This window comes from Ambystoma mexicanum, chromosome 3q, assembly GCF_040938575.1.
Source record: "Ambystoma mexicanum isolate Mex_15411 chromosome 3q, UKY_AmexF1_1, whole genome shotgun sequence".
NCBI classification, from domain to species: Eukaryota; Metazoa; Chordata; class Amphibia; order Caudata; family Ambystomatidae; genus Ambystoma; species Ambystoma mexicanum.
Genome location: NC_090926.1, coordinates 50,611,342 through 50,632,291, shown reverse-complemented (window position 1 = coordinate 50,632,291; position 20,950 = coordinate 50,611,342). Strand labels below are relative to the sequence as shown.

The window sequence follows — 20,950 nt, the reverse complement described above, 5'->3', positions numbered from 1 at the left end:
CTGAAGCCTTTAAAAAAAAATGAACTGCACACTGTGATAAAAGGAATGGTTTCTTTCCATTCAGCTTGAGAAGCACTGTGCAGGTTTTCCTAGAATTTCAGGATTGTATAACTAATAAGATGGAAAACTAAGTTGCAATTGAGAATTCATATTTTAACAAGTTATGCTTTTTTCCCAGTGAAAGCAAACCAGTATTGCACAATTGTATTTTTCAAAGCTGCGGTGCTGTGTGCATAATCATGCAGAGGCAGATCATTTTTACTTAATTTCATTTACACTCCAATTATAAAAACAGTGTGTAAAATGATGAATATGCACAGTTTAGTTTTCATCCATTCAACCTTGCAGTCAATGGGGTACATTACTATAAATAGCTAGTGGCAGCAGATTCTTTGCTCAAGGGTGAGTGATTGTCGTTACACTGATCACAGGTGTTCTAGCCTCTCAAATCTTCAGGAGTACAATTAAAACATCCAAAACCTGACTCTCAAGGAAGTGCAAGCACTGTTCAAAAACAAACAAAAGTTACATTGGTAATTGAAATAGAAACTCAGCAAAACCTGTCCCTGTGATAATCCAGATAGGTATTTAACTTTACGTAGCGCTTCATGAATGGCTCGTCATACGTCTAGGTACTGCGATTATTATACCTCAGTCGATATTCAGTTAACCAACCTCTGAAGTATGTTAGCCAATAAAATAGATCAGCCGGTTGAGCACTTGTTGCTGCAATCTGTGCGGGATCTGTAGGTTGCAGGTTCAAATCCCGGCACGTCAAACTCAGCCTTTCATCCTTTCGAGGTCGATAAGGAGTACCGACTTTAGTTTGGTGGTAATTATGATAAATATGTTCTATGCACAGCGCTTTGCCAAAAGAGCTATATAAATAACCATTTAACCACTAGATTAAATATAGAATTTAGCATGGAGTTCTTGCCTCTATGCATGGTTGTATATTTGGGGGCGGGGGGGATAAATGAGGTCACCTGTCTTTAGTATTGAGAAGCAGAACTAATTTGCCACACCAATCACAATAGGCAAGTAAGAACAAGCAAAACGTACTCATGCAATGCAGTATGGCTTGCCAATGTGCATGCCTGAATTAAACAAACCTTCCAGATTCCTTACTGGGCCAGGACAACTGCTTGCCACCTGACAACTAAGATTCTTTGAAGGTGGAAAAAGTCATTGAAGAGAGCTTACAAAAAAGGAGATTACCAGGGTGCTGGAAAAAAAGCTGGAAAATACCAAAACAGTTAGATCAAAGTACAAGCAACGTGTACAAGTTCTTAAACTTGTGGATGCAAAAACTACCCTTCAAGCTCTACGCGCAAAAAAAGAAAGCACCAGCTCCTCACTGAAACAACTCCATGTGGTTACTCCCATGTACCAAAGGGAGAGGATCGCATGCCAACTGAAAATCAATGTCCATGACTGCTCTTAACAAACATACTCCATCTATTGTAGATGACCTGGCTCACTTTCCATAGAGTACAAGGTTCCTATCCCTTTATTCTATAGCACCGAATATATAATCATGACTGCACACTGCCTTACAAGTGAGTTTTAATAGCTGGATCTATTAAAAATTTAAACCACATAAAATGGCAATATTTACATGTGCTTTAAACCACTGTCAACGCAAGCAACCTCGTGCAAGAAATGAGGGGATGGCAGCCCAAATGATAAAGTATCCATAAAATGGCAATGAAAACTAAGCAAATTAGATATGAGGAAACAGTATGTGCCAAACAATGCATATTCTGATGTACATCACTTCAGTTGGTATCAGGTCCTTCAAGCAGACATCGTTTGGTACTCTTATTATAAATGAAAGCAATTTAGTTGTGTACAATGCCTACCAGGCACTTCTGCATGGTCACTGCGATAGTTGTGTAACAATTCTCAAAGGATGATGGCTTATGAAAGGCTTGGGGCTTGAAACAGGTTTTTCCATTTAGGATAATGATTATAAGCAGCCATGGGTGAGCATAGTCTTGGCGTAGAGGGCATGCCAACTGAAGGGATGCACTCCCTGCATGGCAGATCCTCCGTCTAATTAGTACCTCAGCAGGTTGGGGGAATTCTAGCGGGACCGGCCACATTCATTTGTTTAGAGTACAGAGGTTTTGTTTGCTCTCTGGATTTGCTATTAAAGGTACTCCATTTGTGGCTTGATGCCATCCCACACCTTATTTGAACTATCGTGAGCTATGAAAATATTACATTAAACTGCTGGAATGTCTTCGCAACAAATAGTTCCTCCCCATGGATCTATGTGAAAAGACAGTCCGAAATGACTTTTGATCGAATTGCAGAAGGAAAAAAAAGTGGGGTTTTTGCACTTTTGTTCTAAATAATGCAGGGTTGGGGTCCCGCCCTGCACTCCCAAGTTTAATTTTTTTTAAAAGGTGAAAAAAATCTCGTAAAAAATGTGATGAAATAACTTCGATCTTTTCACCCTCATTTTGCCATTCGTTTTTTTTTTTTGGGCATTACCCCTCCACATATTGGTTTTAAACTTTTTTTTTAAACAAATTAAAAAGGGTAGATGGAATACATTTTTAAAAAAGGAGGGAATTAACGAATGCCAATGACTCAAGAAAGCATAGTACCAGATTGACCTACATATTTAGACTATAGTTGATAGTTTGAGTGTAACGGGGAGGGGCAATATGGTTGGGCAGTTGAGAAGGGGGGGGGAGAATATCTGGTTCAATCTGTATGGCAGTTATTTTAGGACTGCAGCAGTATACACCGCCGAGGACTGTTCGATGTAAAATGCTAATAAAATATATTTTGAACCAAAAAAGAAAAATAAAAAAAAATAAAAAGAGTTACAGGGTTGTAACCCACCACAACACACATTTACCTCATTGCCAATTAAAAGCCCACTAGCAGGATGCACAGCAATATTTGAACGTGCGTCTGTGGTCCAAAGTATTTCTGCTATTGACACTTGTTGAAAGGCATATTGACACTATGTGCAATCATGCCAGTTTGCTTAATAGCGAAGTTCTAACCAAATTTTCAAGCACTGGGGATTTTGGTTCTAGTGATTCGTTGCTTTCATCTTTTGCAGAGCTTCGTACCCGTAGGCACTTGTGGTACTGTATGTGCCAGGGCTCTCTGTCATGGCTTCAGCAAGCTATTGACATGAGAAGACTGAAAATAGGTAACTGCTCAAATGAGGGCACAACTTATCCACCAGCTAAGACATTCAAGATTATGGTAGGACTCATATTGGGCTTTATTTATGGCGCTTTCATTGCTTACCGGATAAAGTTACAAAACCGAGCCTGCAGAAATCGCATCCAAGGAAGGTCTTCAGTTTTAGGGTTTGTGAACTGCTCAGTCAAAGTAACTTTACTGTAGAGCAGTGTGTTACCACAGGGTTCCAAATTGATGGGAATGACTTTGCTCTTGATGTAGCCCATAAGAGCTTGGTCAGCTTGATAGACAACAGCTACTTTTGACTTCCCAGGCCAAATGGTGCCATACAGCAGGTTGTAAAATGTGCACTGGTCACTAGCCGTTGGCTAGAATTGACTTGTAGAGTAAGAAATGGTGCAATGTCTGTATGTATGTATAGTATTGCGGTGGAGTGTGACCTTTTTGCTAGCGTGTAGCTTGCAACTTGAATTTTTTCCCCCTGCCATACAAAAACATACCTATACATTATATTTCTTGTGTATCGTCTCCGGTGACCGTTCCATTTACTCACGTCCACAACCTGGTCAGAATGCCCCTCAAATTCACCCCATTGTAAGAAGCTCACTGCTTCCCGTCAAATCTGATTTCTTATCTACTGTATTTTCTTTTGTGATTAAAAGAGCATTGTTCCTCCTTTATATAAACCCTTTTAAAAAAAAAAATAAGACAGCTTGTTACTTTAGTGTTTATAAAGAGTATGAGGACTCACGAGAAGACATTTAAAGGGTAAACAGATAGAGATTGCTTGCTATTACATTTGCAATGTTCAAAACGTTACGGGTCGAATCTCATGTGGATGTTATACGCAACCTTATTAATTATCCCCTTGTTCCCCACGCTTCGCCCCCGCTTGCTGGGTAAGGACTGATCGTGTGGTGAGATATCAGAACAGCGTATCCCCATACACTGGGCAGGTGACCACTAGACATGAGTTGGTAGGACCGGGATTCAGGCGGCTCACTTTTCCCCTATGAGACACGGCGGACCCCATCCCCAAGAAGGCCTTCATATAAAAAAAAAAAAATTAAAAAACTGGGAGGATCCAGTCATTTGACTTCAAGGCAAGAGGATAGACCAAATCCCCATGGCAAGGGGTTAGACCAAATCCAATAATGGAAGGGTAAAGACCTGCAGAATTTGGTTAATTGCAACCAGAATGCCCGAGGCTCACTACAACCAGCTCCAGGACTAGAACAGCCAAGCTGTGATGAAATTTACATTTTTATATTTTAAAAAATTAAAAATCGGTGAGCTAAGCACCACTGCGGAAGAAACCAATGGCTCACGCCATCTGAAAAGAAAAACAATGAAAAAAAAAGAAACTCAAATCCCAGAATGATCCCAAGACCTCTGCATCCTGCCATAGACCCATTTCCCGCTAGAGGGTCTGAAATCCAAATAGCGCAGAGTGCTAATAACACCTTTAAAGACTTGCTCCCAATTTTAATGTTTCAGCATCAAATCATGAATGCACAGCTTGGGCTAAGATAATGAGGCAATTAAGAATTCAACCTCGTCTAATGCAAGGAACGCGCTTGAAGCCCCGATAATAGTAGCAGAGATACTCGAGGCCATTAAAACAATGCCCAATGGCAAGGTCCTGGACGGCCTAGGAGCCGAATTTTACCATGAGTTTGCTGGGCTCCTTGCCCCCAAATTACATGCCGTCTGGATAGAAGTACAAGAAAAGGGTGACCTAAAGACCACCAGAGAACCTGTAATTACCCTGCTGCTTAAACCAGGGAACCCCCCCCCCCCCACACCCCTTCCCGGCTCGTATAGACCACCATCGCTGATAAACACTGATGCTAAGATCTTTGCTAAGATTCTGGCAACACGGCTGACGCCTTTAATGCCTTATATGGTCCACGAGGACCAAGCGGGCTTCGCAACAGGCAGATCCACAGCGACAAATATATGGCGCTGCTACAATGTGTTGTCGGCGGTTCCGAAAGAACTACAAGGGGTGGCGAATGCATTAGATATGCAAAAAGCCTTTGATACGGTCTACTGGCCGTTTCTATTTGGAGTCCTAAGAAATTATGGGTTCGGCGATAAATTTATAAAGTGGGTTAAGATCCTGTAAACCCACCCCTACGCTAGAATAAAAGTCAACGGTACTCTGTGGTGTTGGAGCTGCAGGGAGGGACGCGGCAGGGCTGTCGCTGTCCGCTCTTCGCACTGGTTGTAGAACCATTAGCAGGCCTACCGAGGTCGAGATATAGCAAACTCGGTTTACAGTTGGCAGGCAGGGTGGAGATCATAACACTGTTTGCCGATGACCTACTATTATATTTGAAGAATCCCAAATGCAATCTGGGTAGGGTTTTAGTAGCAGTCCAAACACTTGGGGAGGTATCTGGCCTGAAATTGAACAACAAGTCTGAAATCTCCCCCTAACAGACGCAACCACCCGACCTACTGAACTCCATGGACTCCTCTGGAGCCCGGTCCACATTAAATATCTAGGGGTGTACGTCGCCAGAACAGCGCAGTTGTCCCGCACACTGAACTATGAAGCTTTAGCAAACGCCCTCTGTGTTAAAATGAAGCATTGTCAATCCCTACCGATATCCTTGATGGGTAAGATCGCCCTCATCAAAATGATCATTCTACCAAAATGATTCTATTTGTTCAGTACTGTCCCGATATGGCCGGGTAGAGTATTGGTCTCGAAGATTAGGGGCACATGTACCTCACTGGTATGGACTGGACAAGCGAGGCTGGGAATGCAGGTGCTCACTGACCAATACTCTCAGGGGGAAGAGGGGTTGGCAGAGTTTGAGATTGACTATCTAGCGACACAGGCCCACTATGTGGCACAATGGGCGACTGCGTATCTTGACCCTACCCACACAAGGGTGACCGACCTAGTTCAGAAACCAAATTAGTTGCTCCACACATTAGCAGTGGCACGCCCCAAACGCTACAACACCACAGACCCGGCGCTTGTTACATGCACGGCCTGGGCCAGAATTGCAAGAGTCAACAGTATTGTACCATCCAAACATGCCAATTTGGGGTGTACATTATATAGCCCCCTCACTGGATACAGAGATTACTTCACACTGGGGGGCCAGAGGTATCAATTCGGAGACATGTACCCTGATAAGAAATGTATAATGTGGGACAAAAGAAAGGAGAAAGTGGGGGACATGCCAAAACAGAAAATGCACTACATGCGCATGAGATCTGCCGTCACACAGGTGTGGGAAACGCTCCCGGCAGAACCAACGCTACATCCACGGTCGGGGTATAGGTTAACAGGGACAGCTAAAATAACGGCTTTGACACTATACAAGCTGGTAATCATGGCCCCCCGCCCCCAATAGTTCAGAGCGATGGCAATGTGGGAAGTGGATCTGGGACACGATCACCGACGAGCATTGGGTACGAATATGCAGTCTGACTAAATATATGTCATGCCACTCGCGGTATAAGCTTATACACTACAAGATTGTACATAGACTACATTACACCCCAGTTAAGCTACGACGCATGTACCAGACAGCGGCGGTTCCTGTCCCAGATGCGAGAGTGAAGGTGCCGATACCCTACATATGTTTTGGTCTTGCCCAAGCCGGAGAGAATATTGGGGAAAATGTATGTGATGCATTGGACGAAATGGCAGACCATCCTATTGAAAATCACCTACGATATGCCTACTTGGGGCCACGGGGACAATGAATCCCTTGTGGCGTAAACTACTTAACCTTGGGTTACTACTAGCTAAAAGGGCTATACTTCTGAGAGGGAAAAATCTAGAACCCACCCACCAAAAGTGACAGGGATAAAGATATGCCATGGGCAAACGATAATGAAGAAACATATATAGAACTAATGCATGCTGCAATGCAGCCAAGGAACATTTGGGGTAGATATAAAGAGTACCTTATGGACAGAATTGATGTTATGTTACTTTGCATTTATATAGTGCCTTATGTACCACTGGTATGGTCTCAAGGCGCCGGTAGGTTGAACGCCCTTGGGAAGATGACGCAACGACCTGATGAAGATGACGCAATGATTGAATAACGATGCAAGATAACTAAGGGGATGCTTTGCTATTATGTACCAAGTGTGTTCTGGAAGAGATTGTATGACAATCCATTACTTATCGTAAAAGCATTTCTGATGGTTGTATCTGCTTAGATTCACATGCTGTGCATAGTCCGACATCCAGTGGTCACTGCGGAGTATTGCATTTTGTTTTTCGTAGTCGAAAAGGGGACGTCGACAAGGTGTGTCTGAAACACTATCCTTAGTGACATGCAGTGTACCCACAATCCCTCACGCGTCGAGGTCCCTCTGTATTTTTTTCTGCCCTAACGGAGCCCATCAGATGTGAGCGAGTACAGAAGAGAGAGAGAAAGGTAAGGATGTCTATGTTCCTTCCATCCGAGCGGGGAGGAAGGGTGGGCGCATGTGAATCTAAGCAGATACAATCATCAGAAATGCTATTACGGTAAATTATGCATGTCTTCTGATGTTTGTTAATCTGCTTAGAATCACATGCTGTGCATAGACTAGCGAGCAGTACCCGGAGTTGGTGGGTTGTGAGAAGGAACAGTAGAAAAAAGATGTCTTAACACTGCTTGCCACAACTGGGAATCAGATCTAGAGTGGGCATCTAGACAGTGTTTTGTACAGGTGTGTACAGAACTCCAAGTCGCCGCTTTGCAAATGGACTCCAGAGGGACATTTGCAATGAATGCTATGGAAGCCCCAGTGCCTCGAGTAGAATGTGCTCTTGGCTTGAAGGGTAGTTCTCTCTTAGCAAGAGAGAAACAGAGTGATGCATTGTACAATCCATCTAGATATAGTGGATTTTGAAACTGCATCTCCTTCTCTTCCTGCTGGCACCGAGAGAAAGAACTGATTAGCCTTTCTCAGAGGTCTAGTTCTTTCCATGTAAAACATGACAGCCCTGCGTACATCTAGTGTATGTAGGCTCTTTTCTCCTAAACTTGAAGGGTTCTGAAAGAACGTTGGTAGTTCTATTGATTGGTTGACATGGAATTTAGAAATTAATTTTGGTGCAAACCTAGGATGTGTGCTTAGAACCACCTTATCTTTGTGAACTGTTACAAAGGAGTCTAGTATAGAGAGCGCTTGTAGTTCACTCGCTCTCCTAATGGAGGTGATAGCTATTAAGAAAGCAGTTTCAAGAGTGAGGTTCTTAAGGGATGCTTTGTGCATGGGTTCCAAGGGTGAGCCCATAAGCCTGGTAAGTACAACATTTAGGTCCCATCCGGGAGCTGGGTTAGCTATAGGAGGGTGTATTCTCTTTACTCCCCTCCATGAAGGCCTTAATAACTGGGACTTTCCACCATGAAACTTTGTGTTGAGAAGTGGTGTATGCGGAAAGTGCAGCTAGATGAACTTTAATGGAATTAAAGACCAGACCTGACTCTTAATAAGTGAGTCAGGTAAAGAGTAAAGAACAATCTGTGTGGGAGATCAGTCAACTGGGTTGATGTCCTTATCCCTACACCAGATGACAAATCTTTTCCATTTGCTGGAATAGCAGTAACAAGTGTTAGGTTTTCTAGCCTCCTTAAGGATGTCCATGCATCTTTGAGGGAGTTGTAAATGTCCAAATTCTATGACCTCAGGAGCCAGGCTGCTTAGTTCAGGGTCTGTGGGCATGGGTGTAGTGTTCTGCTCTTGTCCTGCGACAGTATGTTGTACGGGCAGGGAAGTTTCACTGGAGGAGATAGACATTTCCATCAAGTGAGCGAACGATGGCTGCCGGGTCCACATAGAGGCCACTAGTATCATGCTAACCGGTTCCTGGTGCATCTTGTGCACGCTCTTGTTGAGAAGGGGAGTTGGGGGTAGGGGGGGGGGGGGGGGGGAGCATAAACAAATTTCCCTGACCATGGTATCGACAGACCGTTCCCCATGGATTGGTTCTGGGGGTACCTGGAGGCGTAATCTTGGCATTGGGAGTTCTCCAGAGTTGCGAACAGATCTATTTCTGTGAATCCCCATTGTGTGAGGACGTCGAAGACGAGGTCTTCTTGTAACCGCCATTCGTACTCTGCGGGCAGAGGGAAGTCTCTGCTGAGTTCGTCTCCTAGCAGATCAAGTTCCCCTGGTACATGTTGTGACAACACGAACATGTGTTTGAGAGCCCACTTCCAGATGTTCTGGGACAGCTTGGACAGTCCTGGAGAGGGAGTGCCCCCCCCTTGCTTGTTCAGATAGTACATGGCTGTAGTGCTGTCTGTGAGGACCATCACAGTCTTCCCTTGCAGGTGTGCCTGAAAAGCCTTCAGTGCTTTGAAGACCGCTAACAGTTCCAGCAAGTTTATGTGTTGGGACGCTATGCTCGGAGTCCAAACTCTGTGTGCAGGCTGATGGGAAAGGTGAGCCCCCCATTCTGTAAGGGATGCGTCTGTGGTTAGAGTGGCCTCCACTGCAGGGGTGGCGAATGGTTTCCCTATTACAAGGTTTTCCTTCGACCACCACCGTAGCGAGAGAACCAAGGCCTGCGAGACCACCACTAGATCGTCCCATTGACCGCTGGCCTGACACCACGGGCTGTTGAGCCACTCTTGCATTGGGCGCAGTCGCGCGCGAGGTACCAAATATATACATGATGCCATCATTCCTAGCAAACGCATTGCTTTGCGCACTGTCACCTCTCGACCGGCCACATATTGAGGGATCTGAAACACATTTTGGACCCTCTCCTTGGATGGGAAGACGAGGCCGTCCTTTGTTCGAATTAGAGCCCCTAGGAATTGTTTGATCTGGCTGGGGTCTAGGCTGGACTTCTCGTTGATGGAGAAGCCCAGTTGGAACAAAAGGTCTACAGTCTTTTGGGTATTTGAGAAGCATGTTTCTTAAGAATCCCGTTATGAGCCAATCGTCGAGGTAAGGGTATACTGGGATGGACAACCTGCGCAGGTGGGCCGCTGTTACTGCTAGTACTTTCGTGAATACCCTCAGCGCTGACGCTATGCCGAAGGGTAGCACTCTGAACTGGTAGTGTTTGCCCTCTATCATGAACCCGAGGAATTTTCTGTGCGCTGGCAACATTAAAATATGAAAGTATGCATCTTTCATGTCCAGTGTTGTCATGTAATCTCCCTGCGAAAGTAGGGAGATTACCTCCTGTAGGGTCACCATGCGAAAGGTTTGAGGTCTAACAAATGTGTTCGCTGGGCGCTGATCTAGTAGAGGGCGCATGGTTAAGTCCTTTTTGGGTACAAGGAAGTATACTGAATAAATACCTTCTGTTACCTGTGATAGAGGCACAACCGCTATTGCTCTTTTTAGTAGCAGTAATTCCTCTTCTTGAAGAATGGCGAGGTGTTCCGATGACAGGCGTTGTCCCCTTGGAGGTCTGTACTTGGGGGACCGACTGAATTCTATACAGTACCCGTGGGCTATAGTTGACAATACCCATCGGTCTGATGTTATTCCCTCCCATGCTGGTAGGAAAGATGTTAACCGGCCCCCGACCGGTGATGCATGGGAGGGGACCCGGATCTTCGGGTCATTTGGTGTTGGTAGCCGGGGAGCCTCTGGGAGTGGGGCCCCAACCTCTGCCCTTGCCACAGCGCTGTCCTCTTTGCGTGTACTGGCCACTGGTTCCCCGAGTAGAGGACCAGTTGCCTGAAGTGTACTGTTGTTGGCATTGCCCTCGAAAAAGCATCTGTTGCCAAATCCTCGCTTTTCGGGAGGCCTTAAGGTCTTGAGAGTGTCGAACTCTTTCTTTGCAGTCTCCAGTGCGTCATCCACTGCCTTCCCAAAGAGGTTAGACTCCTCTATTGGTTTGTTAATGAGCGACGCTTGTGTTTCTAGCTTAAAACCGGAATTGCGGACCCAGACATGACGCTTCAGAAGAATTCCCTGTACTAAGGAACGGCCAGCCGTTTCTGCAGCATCAAGAGTGTTTTTAATGATGCTCTGGTTAACCAGAGTTCCGTCTGTTACTGTGGCCAATAAGCGAGTTCTTAAGAGCTCAGGAACTTCCTCGAGGTCTTGCAGTAATTTTCCCCATTGGGCATCAGCATAACTTGCCAGTAGTGTATTATTGGCAATCCTGGTTGAAAAAGATGCCGGGGCTGTAATTCTCTTATCCAGGGCATAGAGCTTTTTTCCTTCCTTGTCTGGAGGTGCTTCGCTGGTTAACAGCGGAACCCCCGCTCTTTTCCTTGTGGTAGTTGCCACCAAGAAGTCCGGAATTGAGTGACCCCCTAATGTATAATGGGTCTGACTGAGAGGTGGTAAACCATATTTTCAATTCTGGGATTGACTCCTCTTACCAGTGCAGGTGTGGACAGCGATGGAGTAATTAGTCTCTTAACTGAGGTGAGGAGGGGAATGGTTTGGCTAGTGGGAGGTTTTATTTTAATTAACTTTTCCACAAAATCAATATTAGGGGTAATTTCGCCAGTCTCAATCTCGAAATGCGCTGCAGCCTTTCGAAGTAGTGCACTGAAGGTGGGTTGATCATCTATTGGTGATGGATTCCTGACCGGTGTGGTCTGAGGAGAGGGAAGGTTTAAGATGTCAGGGTCTGTAGACTCTGTTGGCGACTGCCAGGGCTGTGAACCACCTTCATCTGGGTCTTCCTCGAAGCCCCCCCCCACCCATGTCAGTGTTTTCCTCAAAACCTCCTTCTGTTCCTAGGTTTTTTGTTGGTCTTCACTATTTAAGAACTCATCTACCTGAAAGTGAGGTCTTCCTCAGCGAGGTCATAAGTATTCATGTCCTCTTGAAGGGGGTTAAATAATCTAGGATATTTAGCCCTAGGGTCCTCCTGAAGCGCCTCCCTTAGTCTCAGGTGTCTTATTTTCAGGAGTGGACATAAATCTGTCCATCTTGTCCATGCATGACTGGAATCTCTCAACAGTCCAGTATGGTAAACCAGAATGGTCTGGAGGCGAAAAAGGAGGTCGCTCTGCCTCCATCCATCCATCCATCTAGGTCTGTCCCATAACATCGAGGATAAGGTCCCTTCGCCTTCTGAGAAACCTTCTCGCAGGCTAGGGCCTTTTTTCGACGGCGGGCGCGATCCCTGCCTTCCTTCCGGCATCCTCGGCGCTTCCCTTGCCTTGTGAGCGGTTTTCGGCATGTCACTCGCCGTCCGTTTCTGGCCGTCCTTGGAAACTATACGCGCCAAGCTCTCGACGATTAGTTTCTCTGTTGAGGGTTCGTCTGGCGCCGTGCTGGGCGGTGCCAAGTCTTTTTCGGCAACGATAGTGTTCTTACGAGGCGCGTCGCCTGTTTTGGTGGTAGCGCCCTTGTCTGTAGGTAGCCCAGTCGCTAATCGCAGCGAGGGCTTGCGACCCTTACGGTCGGCGGAGGTCGCCGGTAGGCCCGGCGTCTCCGTTGGCGCTAGGGCTGTCTTTGTCTTCGACAAAGACGTGCTGTGGGTTGTGTGCTTGTGTTTGCGTTTTCTGTGTTCGTCCGTGTCGCCGGGGTGTTCATCCCCATAAGCAGGGCGTGGAACGGGAACGCTCCCTAGAGGGGTATACGACCTCCGACGCGGAGGTCGAGTTATCACTATCCTCGTCACACTCGGCGGTGGCGGGTGAGGAATCAGACCTAGACATAGCGTAGGCTGCCCACATTTTGACCCCTGCGGTCCTTTAAAGTCTTAGGCTTAAGAAGCTTACAGGCCGCACAGCCGTCCTCTTTGTGGTCGAGGGGCAAGCAACGTTACACCGTTTGTGCTAGTCTTTCCAAGTGAATTTGCCCTTGCAGCGCGGGCAAAATCTAAAGAGAGTCCTCTCCATAGCGGAGGATATAATTAAACGTGACAACGACCCCGAAGGAAAGGGAGCGTAAAGAGAAAGGCATTCTCAGAAAGAAAAAGAAATGTCCCACGACCCCACTCTCCCAACTGTCTTAGGCCGGCGAGGCCAGGCCACGTGTTCGGCAGCGCCGAAGGACCTCCTCCGTCAAAGTCACCGCCGTTGAGTTCTTATTCGGTGGTGAAACAGCTTCTCAGCTATGACGTCGAAGGAGGGTTCTAATGTGTAATGTTAAATAACGACCAAAGGGTCAAGTAAATGTTCTTGCAATTTCTCTCGAGGAGCTCTGCGTAATGGCGACCAATATCTGGGTGGAAAAAAACAATCTGAGGGACCTCGACGCGTGAGGGATTGTGGGTACACTGCACGTCACTATAGGGATAGTGTTTCAGACACGCCTTGTCGACGTCCCCTTTTCAACTACGAAAAACAAAATGCAATACTCCGCAGTGACCACTGGATGTCAGACTATGCACAGCATGTCATTCTAAGCAGAACAAACATCAGAAATATGCTATACATGTGTGAATTAAGATTTTAAAAAAAGAAAGAATTCAAACTGAATTGATTACCGAGAAGGGAGGCAGACAAGCCATGAATGTAACCAGAGACTGGCTTACTCACACCTTCCCAGTCCGAAGTGCATAAAAGGGCTGGGTAAATGGCAGAAAGGAAGAGAATCCCGACACAGACTCAGGAGTAGTCTTATCTGGTGGCTGCAAGGTCGAGGAGCTATCCCACGAAGCAGGAGCGAGAACCCCACCCCAGGAGTTGCCCTGGAATCCAGGAGGTAAAAGAGGAGGGTGGAAGAAATCCAGACCAGAAGTCCAGACTGAGTAACTCCTAAAGGAGACCGAACTGAAGAGTTTTTTGTTCTGCTAAATTAGATGGGGACAGTCTTAAGAAAATGTTTTGAGAACTCGTGATGGCCAAACTTGGGACATGCGTTATTGGTTTATGGTAGCCCAAAGAGATGGCATTATGAAGACTTTTGTTTTGGCCACTTCATTTACTGTGTTACTTGTAAAATAAGGTGGCCCAGCAGGGGCAAGGTTAAGATTAGGAAATGTTATGATTTAGAAGAAATGAGGTGGGGAGGGCAGATATCAACCCTCAAAATCCTACTTCAGTCAATCCTTGGCACACTTATCCTTAGAAAACCTTGTTTGTAGAAAACCCAGATACTTTCTATAGGCGTTCACTCCAACCAATTCCCTGTAGATACAATAAAACTGAACGTGTCCAGCTGATCTCTGCTTGAACTTACCACAATAGGCAGGAGCTGCTTCTTGCTCCTTCGATCCCTGTACCTTTATAGAAAGTTATTGTTAATTAACATACGTGTACCAACTGTGGATGCAGGACAGGAGGAGTTTTACTCCAGTTTCTCAACTTGACAAGAAGTGGGTAGTGTCTTCATCACCCATATGCCCCATATATTTTACCTGCCAGAATTTGGAGCACTTGGCAACTGACTAACCCACTATTACGGAGCACTGTATCAATAGCTGCCATATACATCTTTAACTAGATCAGCTCCTAGAATTCAGGTCGGTCATAGGAATTGTTGCATGTTTTTCCATAAACACATTTTTCCCCACTAAATGTGATATTCCCATGCAATCCCCCGATTGAGGTTTTGAAATGTTACCAGGCATCATAATGTAAAATTGACGTCAACGCAAGTTTAAGGCTATTTATATAGGTCTCAATCACAGGTTTGTGTACATTCGTGGTGACGTGTCACATTCATATTAAAACTGAGTTTGATACAAGAAAAAAAAAGTCATGCTTTATCAGCTGAGAAAATAATAAAAGTCATGCCAGGTGAGATCAAGTGTGTGATTAGACTATGCAGATCACTAAACCAGGTCTGCCATTGGGCAATTCAATGTTCAAAGCACGCCTGGAAGATGGAGGAACATTTGCCAAACAGTGGAAAACAGTGGTGTGGAAGGTTGCCCAGAGCAGTGCCAGTGGTTCAGATTCATTCAAAACCTTCCACCCATCACTTTTTTGGTTTAGTTTGTCTCACTGTGTGAGAGGGTATGCCCAGATGTGGGTCCCTTGCTCGCTGTGCCATAGGGAACCAAGCTGCACCTCACTGAGGGCCAACAAGGCCAAAACATATGTGGGGTTCCTTGTGTGTCCATGCAAAGGGGACCTGGCATAGCAGTTCGGGCTAGGCTGCCATCATTGGTGGTAATACCCGACTGATTGCATATGGCGCGACCCCTTTTTGCAATGGCACAGACTGGCTAAAAAACAGTCGTGTGGAAGGTTTCCCAGAGCAGTGCCAGTGGTTCAATTTTATTCAAAACCTTCCATCACTTTTTTGGATAACGGCGAAAGGAACTATATAATTGTCGAGTGATAATTGACTTAGCAGGTAAGAAACTGCATGTGAAGAATTTAGGTGGCCAGTGACTTTTTAATGCCTAGTTAATAGCTTAAAACCGTTCACCCCCATTTATATTACTTCAAGTAGTGGTGTATCCAGACATTACCACCAGCCCCACAAAGATACCAGTACTATAGTCTGCATCCAATGGCAAGCAGTATACAAATTACTTGTTTATGGTTTTAAAAACCCTTAACAAAACTCTTAGTATGACATTTACATTTTAAAAAACGGCACTTCTGATTGGTGGAGACACCCAAAAGGAAGAACTGGGAAAGATTGCAAGAAGGCCAAAGCTGGCCAAGGTCTTCAAGAGCAGAGGGGCCGAAATATTACGTGCAACATACATTACTTACATGGATCTGGAAGCCATAGTTGCGCTGCACAGCAAACTCTGGTACCTCGGTGCATGCTCGCAAATCTATCTCCCCGTCTAGGTCATCTGTCTGCAAAGACACCAGAAGATGATTAGCTGGACCATGACATAAAAGTGTCACTACACGTTACACGTGGCTATACCGATACAGCCAATCCACGCACTGGGTAATGGTAGCAAACTACGAGCAAAGCAGAGGGGGCTTATCTCGAAGAGGGCGTGTACTAAACGCACTCACCTCTTCGGCATTGGAGTCGCGGTAATAGCGTAGGCTGGTATCAGTCAACACGAACCAGTGCTTCTTAAACTGCAGGGAGGCGAGAAAGGTTTAAAAATATATATATATTATTTTCCAAGCAGACAACACCTTCGACAAACTGCATTGAAATCACTTCAAGGGAACACCTTACATGCAAACTCTAGCCAAGGCGTATAAATGTGGCAGTACGTCATAAAAAGGACATCACACAAAGTCTTTACCTCGCCCTGCTCGTCCAGAAGGGACATCCAACCCTTCTTGAAGTTCAAGAGATCGGGCTGTGGAAAGAATAAAAGTAACATTTTACAAAAAGCGTCATTACCACAAACATTGTGGGGAATGCTAGAAGGGTAACATGGACAGAAGAAAAATGTGAGGGCGAAGAACATTAGAGGCGTTAGAAGTGAGAGGGGAAACGGCAGAGAGGTGACGGACATTGATTGCGCGGGTAATTGTGAAACCATTTCTCGATTTGAAGTTTCGTATTTGCTCGGCTTGCTACACACCATAAAGAACGTCCTACAATTCCACATGTGGTAAGTTAAGTGTGTGGGCTCTAGATCACTACAGCATATAACCAACGCTCTCCCGCCACCTGCCTCCCATCTCACCTGGGGAAGTGTGTGTGACCCTCTGTGGAGAAGCACACCCACCAATCAACGAGGAGAGCGAGAGCGAGGCTTTCAGCGTCCTCTGCTCTCCTGCCACTTTCATCCATGATATCCAACGCCGTTGGGAGGAGTCGAGTGCACCTGTTGTGCCTCAAATAACTACCCCCGGTCGTACTTCCCTTTCGCACTCTGCTCTAAAACTCGGCGGATGACGGCTGCAGGCGGTTTCTGCTCTATACCCACCACTGCAGGGTCCTGGCCTGCTGCTGCGGGTTCCCTGTTCTGGATCTATGTTGCCTTTTCAGGCAGCTTTGCAGACAGCGCACAGTCCGCTACTCCACACAGGGAGGCGAAGAAAGGGTCGGTTGCCGGGACAGCCAATCAAGGCTCGGGTTGCGGTGCTGACAGCCGGCAGACGGGCCAAAGGAGGGGGAATCGAGTTACGGTGGTGAAGAAAAAGCATGTTAAACCAGCATTGCCAAAGGCAACAGTTTCTCAAATGCTTAGGCAAAAGTCCACCCACAAACTTATATAATTTTATTTATTTTTTATTTACTTGGCTTAATTTTTTTAATACAATTTTTCGCAAGATTGGACGTCGTGGGTTAGATAGATATGTCCATGCTGTTCCAATCACCTTTAAAACAGAAGAGTGTGAGAGGATTCAAGTTTTCTAAGTTGGGCCAATGTTTTCTGGTTCCAAACCGATGTTCTGAAAATAAAGAAATAAAAATCTGCCCACTGCAAAGGTGGCTTTTGTCAAGTAACCACTGATCAGGTGGTTCCACCAGTACTCCTCATTTAATGTACAAGCGTTTATAAAAAAGGTGGCCCATGTGAAGCTGTTGATAGGAGTAGATGCCTTATTGTTTCCACAGTGTCTCCTTGCCCACAAAAACGGCAAGTGTTCGCTGAAAAGCTGCCTCTTATACCCCAGGATTTCGTTGGTTTTCAGTAAATTCAACCTGGCTCCCAAGAAAGTTGATCTCAGCTTCTGGTTGGAGAATTCACCAAGTAAGCCATGGGTTGGTTTATTTTTTTGCGTGTTAGCGGGGAGGCGAGTGGAGAGTTTTTCACAGTGTCTGAGAGTTCTATCCAATCCCACTCTTTTAAGACTAAGTTCAAGTTGTTTTTTTCCCAGTCAATCAGCATAGGATTTTTACCGTTGGTCATCTCGTCGTAAATGATCTAGTGTATTTTTTGGGTCGGGGCTCGTATCTTTCTAAACAGCATTAGCCCATTCAGTTCCACTGTACCTTTGAGGGACACCAGGGTCAGTTCTCTCCTTATTGACGCCATAGGAGTGGAGGAGGGCAGGTTGAGAACTTTCCTCCAGAGTTGACCCTCCAGTTTTGTCCAGAGCTCGCTTGAAATTGATGGCATGGCCTCTACTCCGTGGATTACTTTTGATTTGTAGAAGTTTATTGCTGGCGTCAGTGTAAAATCAACCACATTTTTTGTCGATCTTATTTTGCGAGGTGAGAGTCCTTGTTTTTGAGCGTTTCTTGCATGGCTGATTCTTTGACTATTGTTTATTGTGACTTCCAGATATTGGAAGCGTTCGACTCTCGAGGTTCTCTCCTGCAATACGCCATCTAGTTTTTTCTCTGCTTTTACGGGTCCTCTCAAGGATCATTATTTTTGTCTTCCTGGCGTTCCAGGTCATTTTCTCGTAAATAGACAAGCAAGGCGCCCAGTTTACGTTGTGGGCCAATGGCGGTCTGATCGAGGAGAAGGTGGTCGTCAGCATACAGCAGCCTACTGACGTGTTCTTTCCCCAGCATACAGCAGCCTACTGACGTGTTCTTTCCCCAGCTTTGGCAGAAGAGCTCAGATTGAGGTTTCCAAGTCTTTAAAGTCACCAATATGTGCTGTAAAATGCTGGGGCTAGAGGACTGCCTGCTTCACACCCCTGTCTGTCATTTTTATGTCATTGATGTTCCAGTGTGGAGTTCTTCAATTGGATCCAGGGTGGAAGCTGGGCAATTCCAGGTTTTTAACTTCGCCCATAGTTTTCCACGATGTACCTTGTCAAAGGCCTGTGTTAAGTCGACGAAGAGCAGGCAGTCCCTAGGGCTGCCTACCAATAGTTTGGCTTAAGTGAACTCAGAAGTAGGATGTTGGCCGCGGTGCCCATGTTCTGTACAAATCCCGCTTGAAAAGGATCTCGACTGACGAGTTTGACCACAAATTGGTCTAGTAGGAAGGAGCCAAACAGTTTTCCCACCACGTCGAGGAGGGCTGTTGGCCTGTAGTTAACTGGATTCTTCTTTTCACTTTTTATTAATGGGCACTACCTTCGCTGTTTTCCAAGAATCAGAAATCGAGTGGGACTGCAAGCAGGTGTCAAATATTTCCTTAAAGAAAAACCGAGAAGCCTGGGGCCCTCCAAGTCCAAGTAGGAGATTCCGTCAGGGCCCGGGGCTCTTGAAGTTTTGAGCTTGCCAATTTTCTGTAAATCAATCGTTGTCATATCCCATTGGTTTTGTGGAAGGTTTGAGTCGTTTTCGCGAGACTTGGATGTTAACTTGAAAGTTTGCGAAGTGGGTCATCCATGCTTTTGCGCTAATGTTGTTTTGTAGGGCGTCTTGCATAGTTTGGAGCGTGGGAGTTATTAGTGACCAGAAGGCCTTTGCTTGTTTTCCGCCGACAGTCGATAGCATTTTCTCTGAATCTTCTTGGTAAAGTAGTATTTTGTACGATTTGATCCAGTTTTTCTAGGCCTTCTGAGTCGATATTGCAATCTCCTTGTTGTCTGTGGTCGGGTATCTTTTGGCTCTCCTTATCTTTTGACGTAGTCTCTTCTTTGATGTCAGAAGTAGGTTTTTATCGTAGTGGACCTTTTTTGGCCTTGTCATTACAAGACGTGTAATATGGCGTCAGAGGACAGTAGTCCATCTTCGCAGGACCCGTTTTTGTGGCACAGTTCTGCTTTAGATACAGGTATTTATTGGTCTGTTAGTTTTTATCGAAGCAGTCATCAGTCTCAATCTGTTGCCACGGTTGGATGATTCGATTGTAGTTGCCATTTGTTTTCTTCTGGTAGTTGTCAGGGCTTAGGAAGCTGCAAGTAAATTGTGATCGCTGTTGAGCATTCTCGTCACTCTAAAGTCAGATATCCTTGCCAGGAGTCCTTTAGACACGTAGATGTGATTGAAAGCTTATGCGACCCGGTTGTTCCCAAGTCGGAATCAGAAATTAATTTGCTGGCTTGAGAAAGTGAAGGTTGTGTAAATCTCGAGTCCATGAAAGACAACCATGCTTCTCCTCTGCGCGCTGGGTTTGGAGAGTTGAGGTCTCCATTTGGACCTGCATTTAGTGTTAGGGCGTTCAAACTACCTTCCGTCCCCAGGTTTGAACAGGTGATGTTGAGGTCGCCACATATATGATCGATTGTCGTGGCGCCCGGAGAATCGTCAATTATTGAATCGATCTTTTGCATCAAGGATCTCTCTGCTATCACCTTAGGGCTCCAATATATATGTTGATTATAAGAAATACTAGCATCCTTGGCTGTTGGGCTGGGTGTCCACGATGCCAAAGTTGCTATGACGGACAAGTCAGCCCATAGGACTCTTTCCAGGTGTAACCCGCTTCCTGCGCGGAATGCTGAGAGTAATCCCCAAGGTTGGTCGCCCCGTTTTTATTTTTGTTGCCGCAGAAAAGGCAATTTGGAAACAGTCTATGGTCAGTTGTTTTAGAAGCCAGGTTTCTTGTAAACATATAAGGTCAAATGATCCTAAGTTTACATCACTCTGCGAGGTTAGATGATTGAAACCCTGAGTGTTCCATGAACCCATCTTTAGTAGGTTTTCTTTGTGATTTGCCCCATCGCCTTGTTTGTTGGCTGTCAGGACGATGGGCGATTTTAATGGCTAGGGTCTTCTATGATTCGCCAATGCTGCCGCTAGCCAGGACCACTTCACTAGGTCCGATTCTTTTCCCTTCTGCAAGAGTTCGTCTCTTGCTCCTAGACTTTGCTTTCTCGTTTGGTCCTGGTCGATGGTAATATTCCAATCTGGTAAGGGGCCGTGTGGTAAACGCTCCACGTCTAATGAAGAATCAAGTCAGTGGATGCCGAGCCGGCTGCAGTCATTTTGCGTTCAACGTGTGTATGCCGATGGAAATTTCTGGAGTTGCTCTTGTTCATTCCGTTTTCTCTTCTCCCAGGTGCTGGTCTTCGAGATGTTGTAAGTCTGGAGTCTCTCGCCCATCGCCACTCCCTCCTGTTTGCGCCAAGTCGGGCTGGTGTACGATGATGATTTTTGTTTGAGCTTCTCCAGTTAAAACTTCTGTGGTCGATCAGGTGAGGTTTAT

The 20,950-nt window shown here is 45.7% G+C and overlaps 1 protein-coding gene across 4 annotated transcripts in view; it reads right to left on the bottom strand.

Annotated features, from left to right (window-relative positions):
• Positions 1–20,950, bottom strand: part of TRIOBP (TRIO and F-actin binding protein) — a 996,124-nt gene that overhangs the window by 336,121 nt on the left and 639,053 nt on the right. For all 4 annotated transcript variants that reach the window (XM_069653056.1, XM_069653053.1, XM_069653054.1 and 1 more), the window contains 3 exons: positions 16,244–16,300; positions 16,002–16,070; positions 15,744–15,833 (listed from right to left, as the gene is read on the bottom strand). In XM_069653056.1, the coding sequence (XP_069509157.1) occupies positions 15,744–15,833; positions 16,002–16,070; positions 16,244–16,300 (216 nt within the window). The remainder of the gene's footprint in view (positions 1–15,743; positions 15,834–16,001; positions 16,071–16,243; positions 16,301–20,950) is intronic.